The following is a 25,296-nucleotide window of genomic DNA, read 5'->3' as shown; positions in this document are numbered from 1 at the left end:
ATATCTTTTTAAATAAGTTGGTGCAGCTGATTCTTGCTTGAAACATTCTGGCGGGTGAGTTAGGGCCTTTGAATCACGGTAATGGCTGTAAACATTGTGTAATAATGTTTTTGTTTGTTTGCATTCTCTTGTCAAAACATGTGGGGTTTACTGAATTAATTGCCCCCCTGCTTGGGTGCCCTGATCTTACACACAGTGATTCAGATATGTGAGATATTAGGGAATTATAAGCTAACATGGCTGCAGTAGGATCAGTAGCACTTAATAAGGAAGATCTATACTCCACAGCCGGGCCAGATTTTAAAAGTTGCAGAGTTTTCTGTTCTGTACAATCATTCCAGAATATTCTAGGCAGTGAATTTATCTTGGGAGATTGTGAAATCAAGTTACAGGGAGGGTTGGAATGAAGACTAACTTGAAAAGTCAAAATAAGGGGAAGATGGTCACTAATAGTGAAATCTTTAACATACAGTTTAAAATGATGGAGAAATTAGGACATAATTGATAACACTGCAACCCCTCCTGGAAACCAAAGTGAATTCTCCAGAGTTTGGAAAGTCAGTCAAGCCATTTAACCAAATTCTATTATATTGCATACAAAATTTAGCAAAACAAATACCTATTGAGTTTAGGAGGCTGTCCTTGGATTGTCTTGCATAGGAAAAGGTGAGCGGAAAAGTGTCATCTTTTTTTTTAAAAAAAATTCATACATATAAGACAAACAATAACATACAAACATAAAAACATCAAAGGGGAAAATTCATTATGGCCCCGGTCACACGGGCCGGATATCGTGGGGGTGGGAGGCGTGGCTGTTTTCCCTGGAGTGAATTACTGCGCGGCAGCCGGATCAAACGTCCCGCCGACATCCCGTGGTTGGGGGGAGGTGCCGATCATACCTCACTCCTGTGGCACGGCAAAGAAGCGGTGCCGCGGGGGTTGTGTTGTTTTTTTTTAACCCAAGTATTCGCATGCGCTGTTGGGTGCTTGTGCGCACCCGTGGAGACTTGACCAAAAAAAAGTTTTCGCGATGGGACATGGGCGGGCGCCAGATGCCACGAGCTAACACCGGAAACGTGATCTGATGCCCGCCCTTGCCCCGCGGTTTCCGGAAACTAGTACCTCGGAGGTACTAGTTTTTTACAGCGCATCTTCAGAGTGAAGCCTCGGGTGAGCCATGGGAGCTCTACGCTTCCCAGATGTGGCGGTGAGATCGCACCCAGAAAATCTGCCTATCTTCCGTCTCTCTAGCGTGCCTAATGCTCCGTGTGACCGGGGCCTATATCATTTTTCCATGTAATCATTTGAACCTCATACTGTGACCAAAAACTTAATTTCTTGTTTACACCTTTTGATTATAAAAATTCATTTTACTCACAAATATATATATGCCGGGGGTTGGCAACCCCAGCTGAGAGTCATCCCAGCCTTCCTCACCAGACATTCGGGCTTCTCCCCCCCCCCCCATGCCTTCAAAGGATCCCTGCCTGGGGTCCGGCTGCGCGGCTTCTTCCTGCTGCGGCTTCTCTGCAACCCCTCCACCCCTGGAAAACCGCCTCTCCTCTTCCCCTCTCCCCCGCTCAGCCTCTCTAGCAAAAGGCTCCGCAGGTTTAACCCTTCCAGCGCTGCAGAGAAATGAAAAACACCTCCTCCCTTCTCCGGGAGGAGGAGAGTTCCAGGTGGGCAGGCAGCCGTGTGGGTCTGAAGCAGCAGAACAAAGGTTGAGTCCAGGGGCACCTTTTAGACCAAAAGTTTATTTTGAGCTTTCGTGTGTGCGTGCATTCCAAAAAGTGTGCCTTGCACACAAAAGCGCATAGCTTGGATGAACCTTTGTTGGCTCAGCTGGCCGTAACAATGCCGGTACAAACACTCAGCTAGCTACACGCCGGCACCTGGGAGGAGGAAGGGCTTCTGGGCGGTGTGGCAGCGGCGAGTACAGTTCTGGGCAGCGTGGACGCACTTACTGCCTGGAGTCTGGACTCACCTCTCTGGCCGGCGGCCGCACTAACACCAATGCCGGTATATACCTGGGCGCGGAGGGAAGGCACACACCCGCCCAATGGCAGTCTTCTGGGGCTGGGGGGAAGGCGGGAAGAGGAAGGGCTTCTGGGCAGCGCAGCGGGGGCTTTTGGCAGGGGTGGGGCCATCCAGTCAGAGGCTGGTGGCGGTCACCCGGGCCAGTCAAGGAGGGAAGCCAGGGGCAGTGAGTTCAAGGGCCTTTGGCGGGGGGAGGAGGTCAGGATTGGCACCCTTAAGGCCAAGGGCAAGCCCGCGCTCTAAGTGAGTGCCTAGCTCGCCTAGCAGATGAGCCGGCTCTGGTGGTAGGTGGGCTGAACACGCATCACTGACAACACAACACAAAATGGCGGTGTGGTGGTGAGGGGAAATCAAATATGGGGAATTCCTCACTCGAAAACTGCAAGTGAAGATCTGAAGGGGAGGGGAGAAACAGTGCAGAATTCATTCACTCTGAAAATGCGGGTTAAGGGATCTACTCCTGGGGAGGCAAAATTTTCTTTTGCATAGTTTGATTATTTAAAAATACAGACGTGGGACTTTGGTCTTTTGCGGAAATAATATTTCTCTTATCGGGCAGCTAGTAAAATTACCAGGAAAATTCCTGATGGGCAGCATTTTTCTGAACTCCATCCAGCCACATCCCTCTCCCTTCATGGGCCACTTGACAAAAACCCTCGCCAATGCTATCTCTTGCCAGCACTGCTTGCTTCCTGCCTGCAGCTGAGCTCTCCACCCATGCACTACCTGGGATATGAAACCTAAGGGGACAATTTGTTTCTAGGTGAAGAATGGGGGCAGGGGGCTTCCGGTGTAGCTCCCGAGGGCGTCTCGCCCGCCCGCGGTGGAGGAGGGAATCCGCGTGAGCAGAGACCCAAACGAGCACCTCAGGAAGAGAGGAGCTCGGATCCGGGGCGCTGTAGGGCGTACAAGGGGGGAGCCCTCTTCTCGGCCGAACGGTCGGGGATTGAGACTCCCGCCGAGCCCTGCCCCAATGGACTTTGCCGCGTCAGCGACCCCGTACGGGGTTTAGCGGAGCCACCAGACGTCACCGAGTGATAAAGCGAACAATCGATGAAACGAAAGAAGAAAAGATCGGCTGAAACTGTGAGTTGTCAAATGTGGAGAAAAAAGAGTCAAGAATGCTCCCCCCCCTTCAGCGAAAGGGACGAGGAGGGGAATCCTCCAGTCCCGTAAAAAAAAAAAGGACTTTTAGCGAGGAAAAATAGGGGGGGGGGGATGGACTAAGCGAATAGTGGTGACTTCCTTTGATGCATGCGGAATAAAGCGATCTCCTTGAAAAACATGACTTAAGAATTTATTAAAAGTAAAAGTAAACAAAATAACAAGATGTCGGAGCTGGGCTAAAGAAAAGCGAGAAGAAGGGAGGAGCTTCCGGTCTGGGTGTCTTGTTTGAGTGAAAACCGGCTGACCAATGGATGACTGTTTATGATTGTGATCCTGTCTGGGAATGTGAAAGAAGGATGAACTGTGGCAGCGAGAAAGTGCCTTTGTAAGCGCTTTAAAAGCCAACAGTTGCAAGAAAGAGGATCTGGCTAAGAGAGTGGCACGCTTAAAAGTGCCAGCGAGAATTAAAAGAAAAAGAGAAAATCCATTCTCAAAGCCAGAGACCTGAAGTGGCATGAAAGTGTAAGGATTGTGGCATTTACAGCTTGACAGCAATAACAGCGACCCGGAAGGGAAGGAGAAGAGTTGGAGAGCCGGAGAGGCGGAAACAGAAGAAGTTCCTCCAGAAACCCGGAGTTTAAAAGAAGCCAGCACGAAAAAGAACTGTTTTGAAAGCGTTTCTTGAAGAGACTATATTAACAGAGCATCATTTGATCACCACTAACATACTAAAACAGATAACATACTTAACCAGTTTGAAGAAAGAAGTTTGACAGCACACAGAAGAAGCCTAAGAAGTCAATATGGACATTATTAACAGATTAATATACAAGTTAAAATATCACTCAGCTTTCTCTTTTTTCCTCTATATACCCTCCCCATTTTTCTAATTAAGCGAAATGCCTCTCCTTTTTAGGAGAGTTAATAAAGCTTTTATTTTTTTAAAAAAGACTGGGGGCAGGGGGGGCTTCATCCCTTGTAACTGTTCAGGCATGCCCAGGTGGTTGCTAGGGTGAAAGGAGGGCTGCCACTGAGGTAGGAAGCAAGTATCCTCCCACTCCAGCCAACTCTGACTGCTTCCTGCCTTGGCAGGGGGGCAGGATTTGATGCCCTTTCTGGGTCATTTTAGCTTTACAGCTGCTACTTCCCATATATTTAAAGCTTCTAGAAGCTACAGTTCTCTCAGATTTGCCCTGAAAAGAATGTCAAGTCCAGGAACTGGGAGGGGAAGCAATGAAATATCTGTGAGGGTATCATTTCCAGTCAAGAAAATAACCACCAGCTATAGCAGCTTGTGGCGTGTTGAAGGATTCACAGTAGTGTCCATGGCTTAAATAAATTTCAATCTCAAAGTTCTTCATTTGCTGGTCCATCCCTCTCTCTTCTATGGAAACATGTAATCCTACTGATCATAGGCACTGATAAGGCCCATGGGGTACTGATTTTTGAAGAGGAAAACATAATATTAATGTACAATAAAAACATCTGAAAATTTTAATAAACATAGCTTTCCAAAAATCCTAAATATGCCCAAATAAATATAAAAAATTATAAATCACAGGTTTTTAACGCAAGTTTCCCTTCGAATTTTGCTGTCTGCACCTAGCTCAAAAGATAAGTACATCATCAGCTACGGTAGGGGGAAAGCAGATGAGTTCAGACTTATTTTGGTCTTTATAGAATGTTCTAAATGAAGATCAATACCTTTGATTTGTGTCTGGAAGAGAATGAGGAGCCAGCATAGACATAGTACAATCCAACACTCCAACCTTAACCTCATTTATCCCTTTAACAAAAATGTAACTCTTAGAAAGATTGCATTTATAGGCACTAGCATAATGTGCTTCCAGTAATCTAAGAGGAAGGCCACAGCATTCTGTACCAGATGCGTCTTCTAAACAAGCACAGTCTTGCACACAACAGTAACTGAACCTTAAAACTGATGAGTGCTGGGCTCCCAAATGATAAAAAAAAGACCTTATCCAATGGAGGGGAATAAATGAAGCCCGAGATACTGCTGCAACTTGAATTTCCGAGGCCCATGGAATATTCCAGACTTGCAAACACAGCATTTGAGGAGGCAGGGATTGATAGCTGTTACTTAAAATATGGTGAGAGAAAATTTCAACTAATTATTGTGTATTTCAAAGCAAGAAAATGTTATTCGCCAAATTTTAACCACCAAATTTTATATATAGTTTATAGAAAAATCACAAGCTTTACAGACTTGAGCTAGAAAAGTATACAATCATTTCCATTCATTAATACTTCATTGAAATTCACAAGTACCTACATGATGGGTTCCTATAGCATTTTCCCAAACTTTCCTTACTTCTATTTTTTTTAAAGTACATACATCATAGTTAGAAGAAATGTGGAGAAAGCTTTACTACAAGGATTGTGGATCTGACCAGAAAGCTCAATACTGAATATCAAATATTGTGGAGACCTTTTAAAAAAAACTTAAATATTAGCTACTTTATAAGCAGTTGACAGTTTAAATACACTGTATATAAAAGTGTCTAATCCTAGACATTTTAAAGTCTGTATCATGAATAGGTCAACAAAAGTGTGTCTGCCAAATCAGGACACTTAAATGCTCTTGAGATAAATGTTTAAAGCCTGAAGATGAAAGTCAAACACCTTAAAATAAACCTTTTTTAGATCAATACAACTTAGTGGCTATACATTTCCAGTACATTTCCTGTCTTCCTTTTTAAAAGAAACAGAATACGAAAATATAGGTTAGGCTCACACCTATGCCTTTAACAAAAATGTCCTCTATTATAGGATTTAAGAGGGGTTTTTTTCATATACATACTATCTTTTGAATACTGAATTATGGTAGAAGTTTCCTCTGAACAGGAATAAAAAAATGTAACAGAAGTAGTTTTGTGATTCGGTATTCAAAAGATACTATGTGTAGAATTTCAAACTATTATAAATCTTTCTGTATTTTCAGTCATTTCTATAGGAGACACCAAAACGTGAACTCAGTGGGAACATACAGTCTTCTAGAATGAAGAGAGCTCTTGCTTCCTGTGCATCAGAGTTCATGTTAATGCTTGTCCCTGGGGTCATCTACGTCACTTCCGTCTGTTTCACTGCTGCTTTCAGGATCTCGATGATTTGACACTCTATTCATCTCAAGAAAGCTAGTAATGAGCTTGGCCATGTCTTCTACATCACTGTTGGAAAGGAGGAGGGCAGCGTTAATTAAGCGAGTGCTCTTCTGAAAGAGCCATGGAAGTATGTGCTCTTGAATACACACACATAAACATATGCAAACATCCAAGAAAGGGGGCAATCGTTCAGGGTAACAAAACTGGAAAGTATTACTCATAAGGATCTCTTCCAGTTATTCATCCATTAAAGACCGGGGTTTTTTTCCCCCCTGTGACTGTTGTCCAGAGTCACAGAATTTCACACAAGTTTTCCTTTCACACTGGAAAATACTTCAGTGAGATGTCAGAAAATTATTCAAGGAATACAACTCATTCTTTTTAGCCAGCTAGCTTCTTAGGTGAAAACTATACCAATTAATCAAAAGGAGAATTATGCTTGTTCTCCCATTGATCTGTTGGCTAAGAAAGTGGTGGAATAAAAGAACTATATATGAGGAAGCAGTATGAAGCAACAATTTGGGAATTGTATATGCCTCTTCAAAAACCATATTCCACATTTAAGCATAAGACTCCTTAATATAAAGCACCTGCTGACATAGAAAATATTGCCACTGATAAAAATGCACATTTTCAGAATCTGCCACATGCCAGTTACAAGGACTTTTGGTGCATGAAGACATATATTGTAAAATGGTTTTAATGAATTGTTTGTGAACTGTTCAAAGGATTGTTTTAGATGTTTATATTGTTATTGTGCTTTTATCATGTGAGCCACCCTGAGCCTGCTATGGCGGGGAGGGCGGGGTACAAATCCAAAGAAATAAATGATGCAATGTACTGCCAGAACCTCAAGCAAAACAGTGCCATACATGCTTTCATTATGGTGTCCTTTCAGGAAATCCATTCCTGTGAACCTGCAAGGCTGTCATCACTCAGTTCAAACATCAGTCAAAGCCCATGGTTAGAGCGGCTGTTTGAAGGCAGATCATCAACTACAGATAGTTAGGGATTATCAAACCAGTGTCTAAAGTTGTTCTTAATTATGGTTTCATATACTGTATGAACACATGCATCCTGGCTTGTTCCTCAGTGATAATCTCCCAGGCTTCAGAGAGAAGACAATGAAATCAGCATTTGTCAAGGCAAACCAAGATCTGAACAGTTGTCTATGAGCAGAGTTATAGCTTCATAAACTAACTATAGTTAAAATAAACCATGGTTTCATATGCTGCCTGATATGAGTACAGAGAACATAAGAACTAGTCAGTGGCAGAAGACTTGCTAGGAATGGCTCCATGTCTTTATTTATTGCTGCTTTATTTCAACCGTACCCATCTATTACTATAAAAAAATGAATTTGTTGGGGCCCAGTTTAAGAAAACTTTAAAAATGTGTATTTTCTAGTAATAAGTATTATATATAGAAGGAAAAATATTAGAGAAACCATGACTATAAGTTTTTGACAGGCATTTTTATAGTGAACACACTTAATGGCCAGGAATGGAAGCTATCCAGGACCCTTAGAATGCCACCTTATGCTGCAGGCTGAATAACAAGACACAACAAATAAAGTACCTACAATGTAATATATGTTAATTGTGTAATGGCATATTTTCAATTTTAATCTGTGATGATGTACAAGAGGTTATCTAACCTTAATGCAACCCAGGCCATCATACACAAACTAAAAAACAAACACAACCTTTGAAACAAATGAAACATCAGCAGTTTATGTAGCAGCTAGAATCTTATTGTCACATTTGGGGTTAAATGTAGCTTCCTCACATATCCTGACCAATCACAGAGTAGTAATTTCACACTATACCTTCTACAGCCCATCACTGCGTTCTGAGTCAGAGGATGCGAAAGCCCCGTGACAAATCTCAAGACAACTAAGTAGCCCTTCCCAAAATAACGTATTTTTTCCTCCTGCACATTCACGGCTCGAATTTCATCCAAAGGAAAGACCACTACATGGGAAAGAAGGAGCAGAACAGATGAACTATCACCAGTTCTAAGCAAGGCTCATGTTCTTTGAAATGCTATGCTCCCACCTCCTACAGTTAGAAAAACGAAGTAAGTAACAGAACTAAAGACAGCCAAGGCACTAGAATTAAGTTGATATCTGGAAGTCTTCAGCAAGAGCTGGTGGTATGGAACTCTTTTGCCCAAAGCAATATCTCCCATTTCTGGTTTGTAGCTGGATTTTAGATTTCACTGCAATAACAGGATAGACTGCCTCTCAATATTTAACAAAACAAAACACCGCATCCTCCCATAATATTTATTTATTATTCAAATTTATACCCCGCCCTCCCCCGTAGGGGGACCAGCTGAACCAGCTGTAAGAGGCAAATCCTACAGCCATCGGTTTGATCTTTATAGATATATGGTTTCCACTTTAGAAGTATTTAATGGTAATGTTAGTGCTTGTCCTTTGGGAATCAAAGAAACACATCTGCAGACAGAACTCTATAGCGTTTGTGGTATCAGACTGACTGGAACAACCTTAGAAAAGACCACAGAGCTTATCAACATCATATGGGTCAACAACTGTCAGCTACAATAGCTAAATAAAACCTCCATATTCAGAGGCAGGGCATCTCTGAACAGCAGTTGCTGGGAGCAACAGCAGGGAAAGGCAATTACCTAAATTCCAGGGGTGGCCAAACTGTGGCCCAGGAGCCGCATGTGGCTCTTTCACACAGTCTAATTTAATGTTAATAAAAAGCAAATATGCATGTTTTTCAATAAAAATGTGTGTGTACTGTTTGTTCATTTCTTGCGGCTCTCAAACATCTGACGTTTATTCTTTGTGGCTGTTACGTTAAGCAAGTTTGGCCACCCCTGAATTTTAGGCAGTTTATTTCACTATCTCGCTAATGACCAGCCTCCCAGGAAGGGTGCTGTGTCAGAGAAAGTTCTCATGTTTAAATTGCTGCTATTAATTTGCAAAATATGATGCTTGTATCCTGAATTTTTCCTGCTTTGAAAAAAATCTTTGAAACACGGCTTTATGCTGGCTTCTGTGTCAGCAGGACCCGATGTTCTTCTAATTAGGATACACTAATAAGGTGTTTTAGGAGCTGCGGTGGCTCAAGTGGTTAAAACGCCGAACTGCAGGCTGTGGAAGGTTGGTAGTTCAGCAGTTCGAGACCCAAGTGTGCCGCATGACGGAGTGAGCTCCCATCTCTAGTTCCAGCTCCTGCCAACCTAGCAGTTCGAAAGCAAGAAATTGCAAGTAGATAAATAGGTACCACTTCGGTGGGAAGGTAACAGCATTCCGTGCGCCTTGGTGTTTAGTCATGCCGGCCACATGACCACGGAAACGTCTTCGGACAGCGCTGGCTCTTCGGCTTTGAAACGGAGATGAGCACCACAAACCTAGAGTAGGATTTGACTGGCTTTCGAGCGAGGGAAGCTTTACCTTTACCTTTAATAAGGTGTTTAATGTATCTCCTTCTCCTTAAGACTCTTCCCATTTGATGGACTTTCTGCGTATAAGGACTTCGTTCCTATGGATGAATTTTTCAAAGGCTTTGGATTTTTATACAAGAAAAAATAAAGATTGTAGTTTTCTATGTAATGTCTACATGTTATATGTATTGCACAGTTCATTTAAAAATATATATAAAAATACAAAATGTACTCATAAGAATTGTTAATCAGTAAGGCTATCACGATTTAATCCCATTTGGCACATATGTTTCCGTGATTCTCTCTCTTGGTTTGAATTTACAACCTATACAGGTTACAGAACACACAATTCACATTTTCTATAGCACAGAAAGCACATAGTTCTGAAAATTTCACTACTTCTGTCCCAAATGCAGTGCTTTGTATTCATTACTTTACCTTGTTCATGGCCAGCCCTTGACAGGGTCAGTAACTTTTTGTAAAGGCTAAATGTCTCCAGAAAAACTTTTCCTGCATCCTTTTCAAATACAGCTTCCTGTAAAAAAAAGTTTTTAAAAAATCACAGCATAGAAATAGCTGTGAGGCTTTATAAAAGGAGCATTTAGAAGAAGAAGAGAAGAAGAGATTGGATTTATACCCCGCCCTTCACTTGGAGTCTCAGAGCGCTTACAAACTCCTCTTCTTCCCCCTCCCCACAACAGACACCCTGTGAGGTGGGTGGGGCTGAGAGAACTCTGACACAAACTGCTCTTTTTCAAGGACAGCTGTGCCAGAGCTTGTGACTGCCCCAAGGTGACATCAGCAGGTGCAAGTGGAGGAGTGGGGAATCAAACCCAGTTCGCAATTAACTGCAATTATTTCAACAGTGAAGTAAATGTATAACAGCTACATAATAATAGATAATCATTGCTGTCCTATTACTGGATAGTATTCTTCAGTTTTGCCTTCAGCTTCTTGAAGGTGAAACTAATCTGTAATGATTTCAAGTTATATGTGTGTTTCTTTAAATGGTTGATAAGTGTCAGAAGAACAAGGGGGAAGAAAGAGGGAGATGAGTAAGTGAGGTGACTGGTTGGTGACTGAGTGTGTGTGTGTAGCTAGGAAGTGTGTGTGTGTAGAGAGAGAGAAGGCAGAGTGTTCAGTCAGAAGAGTGTAGTCAGTAGTCAGCAGCTGTCAGTTGTGGTCAGTCTACAGAGTCTGAGAAGCAGTCTTCTAATTAGAATCATATAGAAGTGCTGTGAAAGGCATTAAGATTCTAAAGGAGGAAGAAATATACTTAAGCAATAGCCTCACTCCTCCCCTTTAAGAAATTTACTTCCCCAAAAACAAACTCTAAATTATCCACAGCTGCAGGAGCTGGCTCTCAGCCAACTGATAACTCTCAGCAAAGGCTGGTGAAAGAATATCAGGAGAAAAGTACGGCATTTAATCAAGAGAAATCATCACTAGAGCAGCTAGATAAATTAGAAGACACTATATCAAAACTAAAGAAATCCCTAGCTAACCTGAAATTTGGGGAAACATCTTTAGAAAATACCCAACAAAAGGAAGAAAGGGAAAAAAGCCTAAACAAAGAAACTCCTCAAAATAACCAAGAGCAAAGTTCCTTATATGCCAAGCAGGGTTCTATAGGCAACTACAATATAAATAATTATAGTTTGTATTTTATGTCTGTAAATTGAAATAAAAAATAATAATGATAGTAAAAAAAGTTCCTGCCGTCCTCTTAAGTCTGTGGGCAGAAGACTTTTAAGTGTGCTGTAGATTCAGTGAGTGGTATTTCGACATTGTGTCCAACACTACTATTGTGTACTTCCATATACTGCAGAATGGGGGAATCAAGGACTGAACCTAGAATTATCTACATACAAAATATGTTCTCTGCCACTGAACTTTGACAGCTCCTCCTCAAATGTAGTTAAATTCAGGTTGGTACCAGCTATCAAACTTGATGTCTCGTTTGCCATGTATTTGTGGAAATTCCAGAGGAGGGGGGAGTATGAATGTGTGAGAGTGAGAATGGCTTTATTGTAGGGCAATGCATCTCATGCAACTTTCTGAAGATACCTCCCTTTCCCAGGGATGTTGGCACCAGGAGAATACTAATTAATCTCCAGTTTATCATGGTGGCGTGTGGACTGACCCTGGGCCAGTCACACAGTCTCAACCTAAGAAAAGAACAAGAGTCCTGTAGTACCTTAAAGACTTAACAACATTTGTGGCAGGGTAGGAGCTTTCATGACCTGCACCGTCAGCTAGAGGGGCGCCCCAGGATGTGACCCCTGCCCCTTCTGCACTGGGCACCCATCTGGTAGCCCCTAGTGAAGAACTGCGTGGCAGTGGCCACCCTCCAGGATCCTTGCCAAGGGTACACAGGATGGTGGCATTCGGAAGTGGTCAGGCTGAGCAGGTGCAGCTTGTTGTCCTCGCTGTGCTCTTCCTTCCAGCTCTCCTGTGCCTTCAGTACGTGGGCAGCCTCCCCAGGGCAGCTTGGGGTGGCAGGTGACAGTCTCTCCACCAGCATGTAGCAGTTATGCTTCTCCATTTGCCTACCTGGACAGAGGGAGGGCACAGCCATAGATCTCAGTGCAGACCTCCCTCCTCCCAGCCGACCTCGCTGCCGAGCCAGCCCCGACACAATGCAAGCCCCAGAGATAGGGGGCGCTGAAAATTTGAAAGGGGGTGCAACCCTTATTGCCCCGCCACTGGCTACAACCCTGGTTGGTACCAAAGGTATGTGGTCACCAAGAAGCCAGAGTCAAAATACGATATCTTTAGTCCAAAGGAGTAAGTATAAGCCAGTATGGCAGAGTTTCAGACTAGGATCTCAGAAACCCAGGTTCAGATCTCAACTCTACTGTGACGCTTGCTGGGTGCCCTTGGACCAGTTACACCCTCTCTCAGCCTAACCTACCCAACAGGATTGTTGTAAGAATAAAATGGGGAGGAGGGAGCCACATACACTCTCCTGAGCTCTTTGGAGGAATGTCCTTGATAGCTATAGAAAACCTTAGATCAGAGAATAAAAAGGGTTTTGACAAGAAATTAGAATTTAGTCAATTTCTTGTTCCTTCATTAACCAAAGACAGACCTTATATTAAACTCTAGACCTGTGAGTGGAAGTGACCAAATGGAAAATAGCTGGTTGTAGATATGGAAGAGTTGGCAATCGACCTTGTGACCTTTGAACAGCAATTCAGGTATAAAAAACAAACCATTTTTTAATCAGGCCAGGACTTGGCACTGACACATCTTCAATTGGGGTTGTTTTGCACTGCACCAAGGATGGATGAGATTTCAGTTAACCTCTCCATCCTATCATAAAGCGGCTCCCCCGTGAGCCATTTGTTGTAACAGGTTCATGTCAAAATGACTTCACTGGTCTTATTTTTGATAGGACAGAAGGGCCCCCCGCCCTCTCAAATGTTAGGCCTTAAAACAGTTGGTTTTATTGTTCTTTGTCTTGTAGCTGCCTGGTACAGCTAACATGACGTATAATGGGCTAACCTTGCATATCCCAGGCTCCTTGCCTGGCCACATGCTCTCTGGATCAAGAGACATGGATCAATGACTGACTTCTACCCAGAAGGGTAACATCTGGTAACTTGAAAGCAATGTCTTACTGTGTAGCTAGAACCTTAAAATGTAGCTTATTTATTTTATTCCTCTCTGCTATGTTCTTTTGAAATATTCCTGCACTCTTTAATAAATATCTTTTTATTATACTTGGGTGTTCTGTGCTTCAAGTGCTGCAATCTAATTTCAGTGCCTTAGACCTTAAGAATCTACCTATCAGGTTAACTGTTACTAAAATTCATTCTGCAAGTGACCTACCTTGCAGGGCTGACTTTCCTAATTAATTCCCAGTAAGGTTAGAAGTTTGCCCCTTGGCTTCTGATTGTGTGGGTAGTTCAACAGGCTGGAGGCAGACTACCAACTGGGATGTGTGTGGACGCACACCCTAGGATTTTGTGTAATTTTGTCTTCTGCCTGCCTGTACCAATAATCCCCTGGATTGGATATTCTTGACAGTTTTAAGTAAGAAAAAGTTATGGCAACATTGCATTTGAAGCTCTGACTAAATATATTGCATAAGGAACAGTTTGCAAAGCACTACAAGCAGCACTGAATAAGATGCTTGCAAACCCAAGATCTTCAGAACAAAACAAATGTGCAGAAGCCAAATCCTGTTATATACAAACTACTGTAAGATTTATCAAGTGTATTTTTATTTCAAAACATATTTAAGAAATTACCAGATAGTGGTTCACTCAGTGATTCAGCAACACTCCTATTTGTAAATTATTTTATGGTTAATGTTTATGTAGCAATTCCAGTTGCTGTCAACTTTATCAAAGCTGAGAGTCTAAAGTAACATGCCGCTTTAGACTGAGTACCATCAACAGCGTTTTGACTAAGGCAATCACAACTTTCAGTTCATAGCACACTACTTACCTCCCAGTCCTCAAGATTTTGCACAGCTACAAAAAGACAGCCAGCAATATAGAAGAGTTTCCATCCAATACTATCTGAATAATACAAAAATATTTCAGCTATAAAAAAGCGGAATCCAAAAGCTCACATATATGCCCATTTTAAATCTTAAAACTGCAGCCTCTTCTGCAGTCTGCAAATTCAGATAGCATCATTCACCAGGAATTTCTCTAACAGCTTTGGCTTGTTTGTCAGTTCTGACTATTACTGGGACAGAAAGATTATAATCCATGCCTTGGTTGCTTCCAGATCATGCTACTGTAAGATGCCTTTGAAGGCCACATGGAAACTTTAATTTGAAATTGTTGCGGTCCATCTTTTGACAGAGGATATGTGGTTCAACAACTTCCTTGATTATCTACTTGTTTTGGAGCCCAATTCAAGTTGCTAATTTCAGTCCTGAAATCCCTCAAAAGCTTGCGAGGAAAGATTCCAAGGGAATGACTGGTTTTCTACCTTCCTGTTCCTCAGATCTGCCAGTGAAGCTCTATTCCTAATACTATCACATGTGGATGCCAGGCTGGCATCTACTAGGAACACGCGATGTTCTGTAGTCACCCCAATATTGTGGAACTGCCTTCCTTCAGAGATTTGGATGCCTGTGTCACATGTAACATGCACTTTTTATGAGACCTACCGGGCTTTTAAGGATATCTAATATGTATGTAAAATGAAGAATTTGAGCTATTTTAACCAATTGTTGATATTGTTTCTGCACGTACATTTTGTAAACAGCTCTGAAATTAGTCTAGAAATGTCATAAATAAGTCAAATGTCTGTATTCAGTTATCAGTATTCTAAACACAATAGGAATAAGGCCCACTGTGGAAATAAATACAACGGCTCTAGAAAGAGGCTCTGGGCAAGTGCCCCAGCCTTGGGCACTTAACATCAATTTGCTGTGGTGACACAGAGGCCACTATTTTCTCCAAGGGAACTAATCTCTGCCATCTGAAGAGCAGTTGTGCCTCTGAGTGATCTCCAGCCCTCACCTGGAGATTGGCAACAATATTTCCCCAGGAGGAAATGACTGGTTTGGAGGGTGGAGCCTAAGGCACTGTACCTGTCTGAGGTTCTACTCTCTCCAAGCTCCACCCCTCAAATCTCCAAGAATTTCCCAACCTGGAGTTGGCAACCCTATCTCCTTCCCAGCCAACCATCAACCTACCTTTATTTATTTATTTGGATTTGTCCCCCGCCATAGCAGGCTCAGGGCGGCTCACATGATAAAAGCACAGTAACAATAAATATAAACATCTAAAACAATCCTTCGAACAGTTCACACACAATTCATTAAAACCATTTACAATATATTAAAGTGCTAGCAGTTGACTTAGAATATTGAGATAGTCTCATACAATCTATAATTTCGCTTGATATCAGCACGGTGATCGTTCTCAATTTCAGTCGGCAAGCACAGCTGTCAGTAATAGGCCAGGCACCAGGCTTCAGTTGTTAGTAATGATGGTAGTGGTTGAAAGCCTGGTGGAAGAGCTCCATCTTGCAGGCCCTGCGGAACTGCAAAAGGTACAGGGCTCTGATCTCCTCCGGGAGCTTATTCCACCAGTGTGGAGCCACCACCAAGAAAGCTCTGGCCCTGGTTGCAGTTAGCCTGGCGTCCTTGGGACCTGGAAGGGCCAATCGGTTTTGTGACCCTGACTGAAGTGCTCTCTGGGGTATATATGGGGAGAGGTGGTCCCTCAGGCATGTCAGATCCTGCCCATATAGGGCTTTAAAGGTCAAAACCAGCACCTTGAAGCGAATCCGGTATGCTATTGGCAGCCAGTGCAATGCCTTTAGCACAGGCCTTAGTGCATCAGGTTTGTTAAGACTTTTCTTAGTCGAGCCGCCAAGATAAAGGCGAAAATTTTATAATCTGCATTAAGAAGCGATATCGGGCACTTCTGGTTTTCGGCAACTAGCAAACGAATGCACTCCACTGAGCTCCGATGGGTGCGATTCAGATTGAGGTGGCAGGGAGGGTGTTTGGAAGCCTTCGAGCCCCCCCGAAGCTCTTGTAGGGAGCTTCTAGCCTGGAGCGCTGAAGGAGCCGCTCCCAAAACTGTGGCTGGAGGATTGAGGCTCTTTTTAGCTCCTTAAGGTCCCGCTGCCCCGAGGCCAGCAATGGCGACCAGAGATGTTACCGGACCAGAGCGCAAAAGGACTATCCCTACGGGATGACACCCAGTGGAAGGGGTAGAGTTTGGGAAGTGACATCACTTGACCTTTGACCTGTAAGCAACATCACAGAACATGACATCACAAAAGTCTCCTGGCTCCACCCCCAAAGTTCCCAAATATTTTCCGAATCAGACCTGGCAACCCTAGCAGTAAGTGAGGAAAATAAGTCTTTGTGGCTAGTCTATTTGAAGAATTTCAGAGAAAGAAGAACTGTATCTATCTAAAACAACTATGCTTATGCTTCTAAATAAACTCCATTTTAAGTGAAAACAACTGTTTTATTTACAGTAAAAGATTCCTTTTACCTCAGAGCTGCCACCCCCATGCGCAGATCTTTGTATCATTCTACCAAGTATAACTAAGCAATCCTGTTCTTTGGATTCAATTGAGAAGTCTAAGGGGAGTGCCTTTGGTGGTGCCTTTGGTAAGTAGAAAATCCTAAGGAAGGCAAGAAGGCAGAATAACACATCATCTTGGGCCCTGGTCACACGGCAAAGTTGCCGTGGGAGAGGCACGGATGGTGGGTGGATTATCCGGGTGCGATCACACCCCAACATCTGGGAAGTGGAGCACACCCATGGCTTACCGTCGAAAATGCGTGTTAAAAAACTAGTACCTCCAAAGTACTAGTAAACGTTTGCCACGGGCTGCCTCCAGACTCCCGTGGTGTGATCACGCCGGTGCATAGCATTCCCCTCTGGTCCCTCATTTACCCGCCGGCGCCGAGGGAAGGACCCGTGGTGTGCCACCGGCGCGTCTGATCGCGTAATCGCGGATCAAACTGCGCCAGGGCAATTAGCCACGCCTCCCCCGCGATATCCAGCCTGTGTGACCGGGGCCTTAGAACATGACCGACAGGTGCTGTTACAGGTGTTGCATACAAAGTATCTCAGAGAGAAGCGAAACCTTCCACTGATGCTTCGTTTCAGCTCTGTTTTCTACTTGCTTCCGATTTCTGCAATCCAAGCCCAATTGGTTTATTTATTGGATGTCCCGTCCTGTTGACTGTATTGATTCACTGTGCTGTAATCTGTAGTCTCAGTGGTAAAGAGTCCATCTACAAAAGGGTCCATGTCTTGTGTCATCTACCTGATTTATTTTTATTGTGACCGAGCTACGGAATGCTGATTTATGTATACAATTCAAAACCTCTGCCAGGTAACCTAATTTTTTAAGGAAAGCACAATAGAAGCTAAATAAAGCAAAATATGTTTTGCTACAGCCTTTAAGAAAGACATTTTCGTTTCTAAGACAGTTCAAGTGAGTTCTAATGAAAAGTCCCTACAGAAGTTACTGAATTTTACCTTCACTGTAGTAAGCAGCAGCCAGGCCCACAGAAGAGATTCCTAGAAGGAGAAGAGAGAAATACAAACTCACTACAGCTATTTATAAAAATTATCAGCAAAATATTAAGCTTTGCTTGGTCTTTCTACTGTTCACCTTCATACCATTTCAAAGAACTGATCACTTGCTGTGAAAAGAAATCTTCATTGTGTTCTAATTGTCCCATGAACAATACCCACAAACCCAAAGAAACCACATTAGTCAAAAGGACAACTTACTAGGAATCTCCCTAAGGTACCAAACTTAAAAATATCAAATCAGTCCAGCTCCAATATTTTAGGAAGGAGAAAAAATGTATGGTATGTACAAAGATTGCAGTCTTACCTACAAGAAGAGACCACGATCTTATGCCAGGTGACCTCTTTAAATGAAGAACATTGTTTGAATGGGATTCAACCAGCATATACATTTTCAGGAACCAGGGGGGAATCCACAGAACCCAACTGCACTCACAAAAGACACCTACAGAATGATGGAGAAAAATGACAATTGATGCATTGCTTGCAGGGTTCTCCCAGTTTCTTTTTCCTTGGGAATACCCTTGGTACCTTGAAATCTAACCACCAGATTCTCCAAACTTATTTGGTGCTTATTACCAATGTGCAAGTGCTGACAAATGTATGTACTTTTAAGCAGAAGCGGCACTTTTAATATCTGCCTCAGCAACACTCAATTTAAAGCAATTACAGCTTTTCCGGACACAAAATTTCAAATTCATAACAATGAAACAATACCATCACAAGCTTCCCCCCCCCCCCAAGACTGAAACCCCCCGTGTTTTGTGAAAAAGTTACTGTACAAGCAAGGCATGGTTTTAGTGCGCACATTTTAAAACTGAAAGTGACAAAAAGAGGAAGTCACACTAACATTTCCCTCCATGTGCATTACAGCCAACAAATAGTATTTGAAAAAGCAGAGAGCAATTCCTCCCACCCCCACAGTACACCACCCTACAACTTGAGGGGCTTAATCCTCTCTCCCCGGCCATACCTCCGCCACCTCTTTCTGTTCCTTGCCCTCCCTTCCTTTCAAACTCACCTAAGCTACCGTTTCCTTCGGAAGGAAAAAAACGACGCTTCAAATATCATAGACCTAAGCGGAGAGTCCTTCACATTCAGCCATAGAGTTTTTCAAAAGTAGTTCTAGAGTGCCGAAGAATCTAGAGTTGAGGGGGGAAACAAGATTTCTATTCAATATAACTTCCGGTTCCGATTAGACGCTTCTCGTGCGGGGCAAGTGTCAGCATATGAATCGATTGTTCACACGCGCAAGAGAATGGGGTGGCCCGGAAAGGACTGCGCCACCTCAGACTGCACGTGGAGGATCACATTTGAGAATGTCCCGTAAAGTTAATAACGTCAGGCAGGAAAAAAACGACCCAGCAAGCACAGAGAATTCTTCGACCCAACGTTGGAGAGGTGGGGGGTTTGTTTTTTGATGCAAAGGACGTCAGAGCTAGAATCCCCCTAGAACCTAAACTGGTCCATTTTACCACCTCAGAGTTTCGCCTGCCACCTCTTTCTCTTGAACTTCTCGGCCGAATGCAGCTCTTTTTGTAGCAGGGACTCCTTTGCATATTAGGCCACACACCCCTAATGTAGCCAATCCTCCAAGAGCTTACAGAGCTCTTCTTACAGGAGCTACTGTAAGCTCTTCGAGGATTGGCTACATTAGGGGTGTGTTGCTTAATATGCAAATGAGTACCTGCTACTCTGGTTATAACTTGCTACAGATGGGAGCTGAACGGAAATAGATGCTTCATGGAAAGGGCCCTGTTGAAACATGCTTCGGCATTGCGAGGAATGGGATGCATCCTCTTTTCCAAAGACCGTATAACAAGTAGCACTTCAGCAGGTCCAGCCTCCCCGTCGCTGTTTGTAAACGAAAGGAAAAAGCTCAGTAAAGGCTGCTGCTGATCATGAGCTCTTGTCACTTGTTTTCTACATTTTGGGGTAGAGAACATGATGATACTTTCAGTTCAAAGCTTGCTGTCGTCCATAAATTTCTCCAGTCTGCTGCTACATTGCTATTTTCCCGGAGGCGCCTGAAAAGCACCCAAGTACTGCAAGGAGATTAACGGGGGTGAGGGGTGTCAGCATTTGGAAGAACTCCGAGTCTGCCTTTTAAACTTGTGATATGTTAACTTGCATCTCAGGTGGACTGCAACTGGGAAGCTAAAAGTTTCATTACAGAACCATTAAATCTGTAGCCCTTCGCCAACTACTACTCTTCCCAAGCATATTTGTCAGCAGGGCGGGTGCTACCAGTAGGACAACTAGGGGAGCGCAGACATCACGGGCACAGAACTGACAATCCGCATTAGCTGTGAAATCTGTCACAAATCTATCAGGTGTAAATTTTCTAGTAAAAAAGGAGGAAGTTGAGGTAAATAGTGTGAATCCTCCTGTCATAAATCTTCCAAGGGTGAATTCTCTATGCAATTGGCTAGAACAGAATTAGCAATTAGCAGGAGGGGGGGGGGGGTGAAATCATGTTGGCGTAAACAGAGTGTGAGATTGAGGAATGAAGGGATAAGAAAGTAAGCCTGTATCAGCCTCAGAAGAAAGCAAAGACAGAGGGGAAAAGAGGATAGTGTTTCACAATACTCCTGTAGAACATCTTATTGTTGGGGAAATTATTTTTGGCAGAACAGGATACACATAATAAGGAATTTAGGTCCAGAGGTAAGTGATTAATATATGCTAATCCACAGGGATCTTAAATCAAGGTGGGTAGCCATGTTGGTCTGAAGCAACAGAAAAAAGGTAGAGTCCAATGGCACCTTTAAGACCAACAAAGTTTTATCCAAGGTGTGAGTTTTCGTGTGCATGCCCACTTCCTCAGATGATGAAATGGAATTACATATCATAGTTGTAAGTGGTTTGTTAAATTAATATGCAAAATAGTGACGACAGATTTTTTTTAACAGATCAAAAGAATGACAAGCTTAGTTTCTGGTTATCTGTTTCGCTTCAAATGGGGGGGGACAACATAGGTAATAAATATGTTAGAACTGGCGATTGAGGTGCCATAATTTGTGAGAATCCCATCCTTAGACCCCATCCATCTCCTTTCAAGCATGGGGGTGAATTTTACAGCATCTTGGCTGTGCAGAGTGTTTTCCGTGTCCCCAAAACAATGCAGTTGAGAGCTGTATGTGACCACTAGTGGTGTTCTGTTGGGCCTGTCTTGGAAGAAGGCTCTCACACTTCTTTAATTCTGCAAACGATGGGGAATTTCAGATTACTCTTTTTAAGCCATTATTGTACCGTCTTGAACTGGTACAGGGGTAGCCATTTCACACAGCCTTTCCCCTACCGGTAAGGAGCCGTCTCTGAAGGGGTTTGGCATTTCAGACTGCGCCGTTTTGTTTTCCCACCCTTTTTCGCCCACACGGGCAATCTTCGTCTTTTTAAAATGTTCTTTTAAGAGCGCTCTAGCGCTACAACACCACCAAAACAGCACAATAGTGACCCCATTGGAATACCTGGACTCCATTGAGATACATGAGATTGGGGGATTTAAAAATAGGAAGTGGAAGCTCAGGAATGCACAGTTTGAGAGCATTTTTTTAACACTAGCTCCTTCCCAGCTAGCAAACAGCATCCTCCTTTTGATGGCCAGCATTTTGGAATGCCATGTCTCCAGGGGGGACCTGGGCATCCCCTGTACTTTCAGCCAGTGTTCCCTCTAAGCTGAGTTAGTGTGAGCTGGCTCACAGTTTTTTAGCCTCCGGCTCACACGTTTTTGTCTTGGCTCAGGAAGATTGGCTCCAGAGCAAACTAATTTATGCAGTAGCCAAATAACTTGCTCATAATTCTAATGCCAGTAGCTCACAAAGTGGAATTTTTGCTCACTGGACTCCACAGTTTAGAGGGAGCATTGCAGAGTTACAGCTTATATCCTGCCTACAGATATCAGTTCCCAGGCATATAGCGAATGCTGTGGAAGGAGGACTCCATGGCATTGTACTCCATTGAAACCCTTGTTCTCCCCAGATGTTGTGATCTCATGTATCTCAGTGGTCCAGGCATTCCAATGGGGTCACTATCGTGCTGTTTTGGTGTTGTGTTATAGCACTATAGCACTCTTAAAAGAATGCTAAAAAAAAGACGGAGATCGCCCATGCAGGTGAAAAAGGGCAGGAAAACCTCATCATCGGAGGAAGTGCTACGGGGGCATTTTACACAGCACCCAGTAGTGCTTCAGAAATGGTATAGAAAATTGAAGACCGCATTGAAGCAGTTTGCAAGTAAAACAGCTCAGGAATGCTTCCCTAATGGGACAGGAGTGTTTGTATCTGAAAGGGACAATATAGTCCGTTACAGAACCATTACTAAAATGGTTCTGTCTGAAATGTCAGTACAGAAACCGTTAGTGAAGAGTTCCTAAAGCGGAACATATGGCTGTCTGAAATTCTCCTATGTAAAAGAGTTGCTTGTGAGGGCATTTTTATAAAGCTTATAGAGAACAGGACTGTAATCTGTGCCACAGTGTATGCTATATATTATTGATTTGTTGTATGTTCTATCATGCTCTTACAACATTGTTTTTTTATTTTTTGTAATTCCATTTTCTGCATTGCTTGACATAGCGTGTTTGATACTTTTTTTGCATTTTTCTAATTTTTGTAAGCCTTGTCCAATTGCATTGTTTATTAGATTTCATATTTGATTACAATATTCTATACTATGTAATCCACCTTGAGTCTCAAGTAGAAAAGTGGTAAATAACTAATAAAGTATAAATAAATAAATAATAAAGTAAATAAATAATGATGGGCTGACCACCACTGTACTCATTTGCCCCTCCAATAAAAATTTTCTAGCTACAGGCTATGTCTGGAAAGAAATGGGCAGAAAGACAAGAAAGGGGAGGAAAGTAGGGAAATTCTGCTGTAGCAATATGCAGAGCATAAGACTGAATCCAGGGAAGACAGAGGTTCTATGGCTGGGAAGGGAGGCTTCGGGGTTGATGTTCAGGCTCCTGGGTCTTGACGGGGCACCATTGATACCAACGCACTCCGTTAGGAGTCTGGGTGTGACTCTGTATGCTTCCTTGTCTGTTGAGGTACAGGTCACAAATACTGCCAGATTGGGGTTTTACTATTTATGCTGAGCACGGCTGCTGGCCCCTTTCCTGTCACGCCCCAACCTAGCTATGGTAATCCATGCAATGGTCACCTCCAGGCTGGACTACTGTAACTCACTGTATGCTGGCCTGCCCTTGTAATTGACCTGGAGGCTCCAACTACTCCAGAATGCAGTGGATCGAGTCCTGGCGCTAATGCCATGGACAGCACACATACAGCTTGTGCTGCGCCAGCTACACTGGTTACCAGTGGAGTACCAAGACAGGTTTACGGCGTTAGTGGAGACTTTCAAGGCCTTGAGTGGTGAGGGACCTGCATACCTTTGGGACTGTCTCCTCCAATATGTCCCCAGAAGAATGCTGAGATCAGCTGATACAAACTTGCTGATGATCCCTGGCCCTAGGGAGATCTAGCTGTCCTCGACTACGGCCAGGACCTTCTCAGTCCTGGCCTCCACCTGGTAGAACTCTCTGCCGAATGACATCATGGCCCTGCGGGATGATGCAATTCTGCAGGGCCTGTAAGGCAGAGATGTTCCACCAGGTTTTTAGTTGAGAGCAGCAACAGGAGATTAAGACTGGTACCTTCTCTCTTTTCTTCTGTGGCCCCCACATACCCTTCCCTGCCCTGCCATGTGGGACAGCAGTGTAGCCAGCAAAGGAGAACTACTGTATTGGCATCTTGATTGGTTTTAACTTTTTGTTTTACTATCAGTAATTTTGATTATATATTACTTGTATTTTGAAACTCCGTGATGTGGTAAATCACCCAGGGTGGGCAATCCATCAGTTTAATTAAATAAAATAAATAAATTGCTGCAGAGGAGCAAGTGCTGGGAAAAAAATACCTCTGCACTAGAACTTTGCAACTGCTCCCACACTTTTGCAACTGCTCCCACACCTAAAGCTATATGCATGCCCTATTTACAAGTCAGCAATAACAACCCCTGGGACTCAGAAACTATAGCTGGCAGTAGATGTTCTCAGCCACAGGTGGCTGAGGGCAAGCTAAATTAATAAACACGCCAAAACATCAGCACTTGGCCTGAAAATTGCAAAGAAAAAGAAAATAAGATTTTGATGTGCCTGAAATGAAAACATTTGAGAGACTTAAATTTTAACATCACAATTCATAGGATTATTCAAAATGATTTGTGATTTGTGTGCTAAAACTTTTTTCTGTTTGAGAAAGAAAATCAAAGATTGTTATATTATTTATCCTTGCATTTTTTTTTAAAAAAATTAGCAATTTCAATTTTTGTGCTTTTCATTTTTCCTCCAATTCATCTGTTTTTTAAAATTGGTTAGCAGTAGAGGGGAGGCTCTGTTTGTCAGCTATATTTGGTTTGGCCATCTCACTTATTCCTCCTGGGGGCGGAGAGTTATTCTTCATTGGACAACATCAAAATGTGAGTGCCGTCTGTCATCTCATTCAGGCTGAGAGGGGGCCTGAAGTGAGCAAACAGGATAGCAAAGCAAAGCTGTTTTGCTTTTTGAAATTAAAATGACATTAAAATAATGTAAAAATGATCTTTAAAAATCAACTGAATCAGAATCAGAATCACCAGCAATGAAAATGTGCAAAACAAAAACACATGAGATATTCAGAGTTTTCAATGGATCTTTGCTTCACAGGAGAGGAGGCATTTCTTTCTGTGTAAAAATATTTATTTCCAAGGGAAGGGTACACAGGAAAAGCTACAAAATAAAAGATATAAGGATATCAAAACATCTCATAACTTAGGGGTATCCTCTACCAGATGGAGTGAATCCAAGTCCTGGAACAAGTCCTGGTCTCGCTGGTCCATCCAGAAATCATCTCCTGAATCACAATGGCAGCAGAGCTCTTCTCATACACCATCTCATTCATATGGAACCAAATCTAGATTTGGTCCTGCCACTCAAACCAGGACCAAAGTGCTTAAGGGCCCCAAACAGAGCCTTTGACTGGACACCTCTGCATTCATCCCCAAGACTCACCCATTTCCATCCTTATCTTTCCATCTGGAGACAGATCACGTCAGAAAGATGGGTCCTCTTGGTCATCTCAAATGGGTATATGATAGGGTTCATACAGACATGTCAACGTCAGTATTCATTCCTACTTCCTCTTCTACTGTCCTCCTGGAAGAAGTATAGAACCTTTTATTTATCTTATTTATTTATTTATTTATCTTTGGATTTATATCCCACCCTACCCCGAAGGCTCAGGGGCGGCTAACAAGAGGCACAGAGTGCCAAGATTAAAACAAATAAAAACAGGATAGCCATAAAACAATAAAATACAATAACAAAATATCAGTGCTCCATTTATCACAAGATGAGGTAGATCTTAATCCCAACGGTAGCATTCCCATAGTCTATCCCATTCTCCTGCCAGGGTCACCTCGCACCCCGAAAGAACCAGATAGTGGTGGTGATGGTGCGATGGTGCATAGATAGCAATGATGTAGTAGTGGTGGTGGCGGCTTCTACTCAAAAGCCTGGCGGAAGAGCTCCA

The 25,296-nt window shown here is 43.0% G+C and overlaps 1 protein-coding gene across 3 annotated transcripts in view; it reads right to left on the bottom strand.

Annotated features, from left to right (window-relative positions):
• Positions 1–18,911, bottom strand: part of LOC107113090 (chromosome unknown open reading frame, human C17orf62) — a 30,153-nt gene extending 11,242 nt beyond the window's left edge. The window contains exons 1-7 of one of the 3 annotated variants that reach the window (XR_001482608.1): positions 18,744–18,911; positions 18,030–18,167; positions 17,666–17,707; positions 14,142–14,215; positions 10,125–10,221; positions 8,095–8,239; positions 6,153–6,332 (exon numbers count right to left, since the gene is read on the bottom strand). Coding sequence is in view for 2 of the 3 variants with exons in the window: in XM_015414351.1 (XP_015269837.1) it covers positions 6,203–6,332; positions 8,095–8,239; positions 10,125–10,221; positions 14,142–14,215; positions 17,666–17,707; positions 18,030–18,114 (573 nt within the window). In the remaining variant the exon portion in view is untranslated. The other 2 variants (XM_015414351.1, XM_015414352.1) reach the window with 2 other exon arrangements.
• Between the last annotated feature and the right edge of the window lie 6,385 nt (positions 18,912–25,296).

Source organism: Gekko japonicus, unplaced genomic scaffold (assembly GCF_001447785.1).
Source record: "Gekko japonicus isolate JY-2015 unplaced genomic scaffold, Gekko_japonicus_V1.1 scaffold152, whole genome shotgun sequence".
In the NCBI taxonomy this organism is placed as follows: domain Eukaryota; kingdom Metazoa; phylum Chordata; class Lepidosauria; order Squamata; family Gekkonidae; genus Gekko; species Gekko japonicus.
The sequence above is the reverse complement of the archived record's forward strand: the minus strand, read 5'-3'. Positions and strand labels throughout refer to the sequence as shown.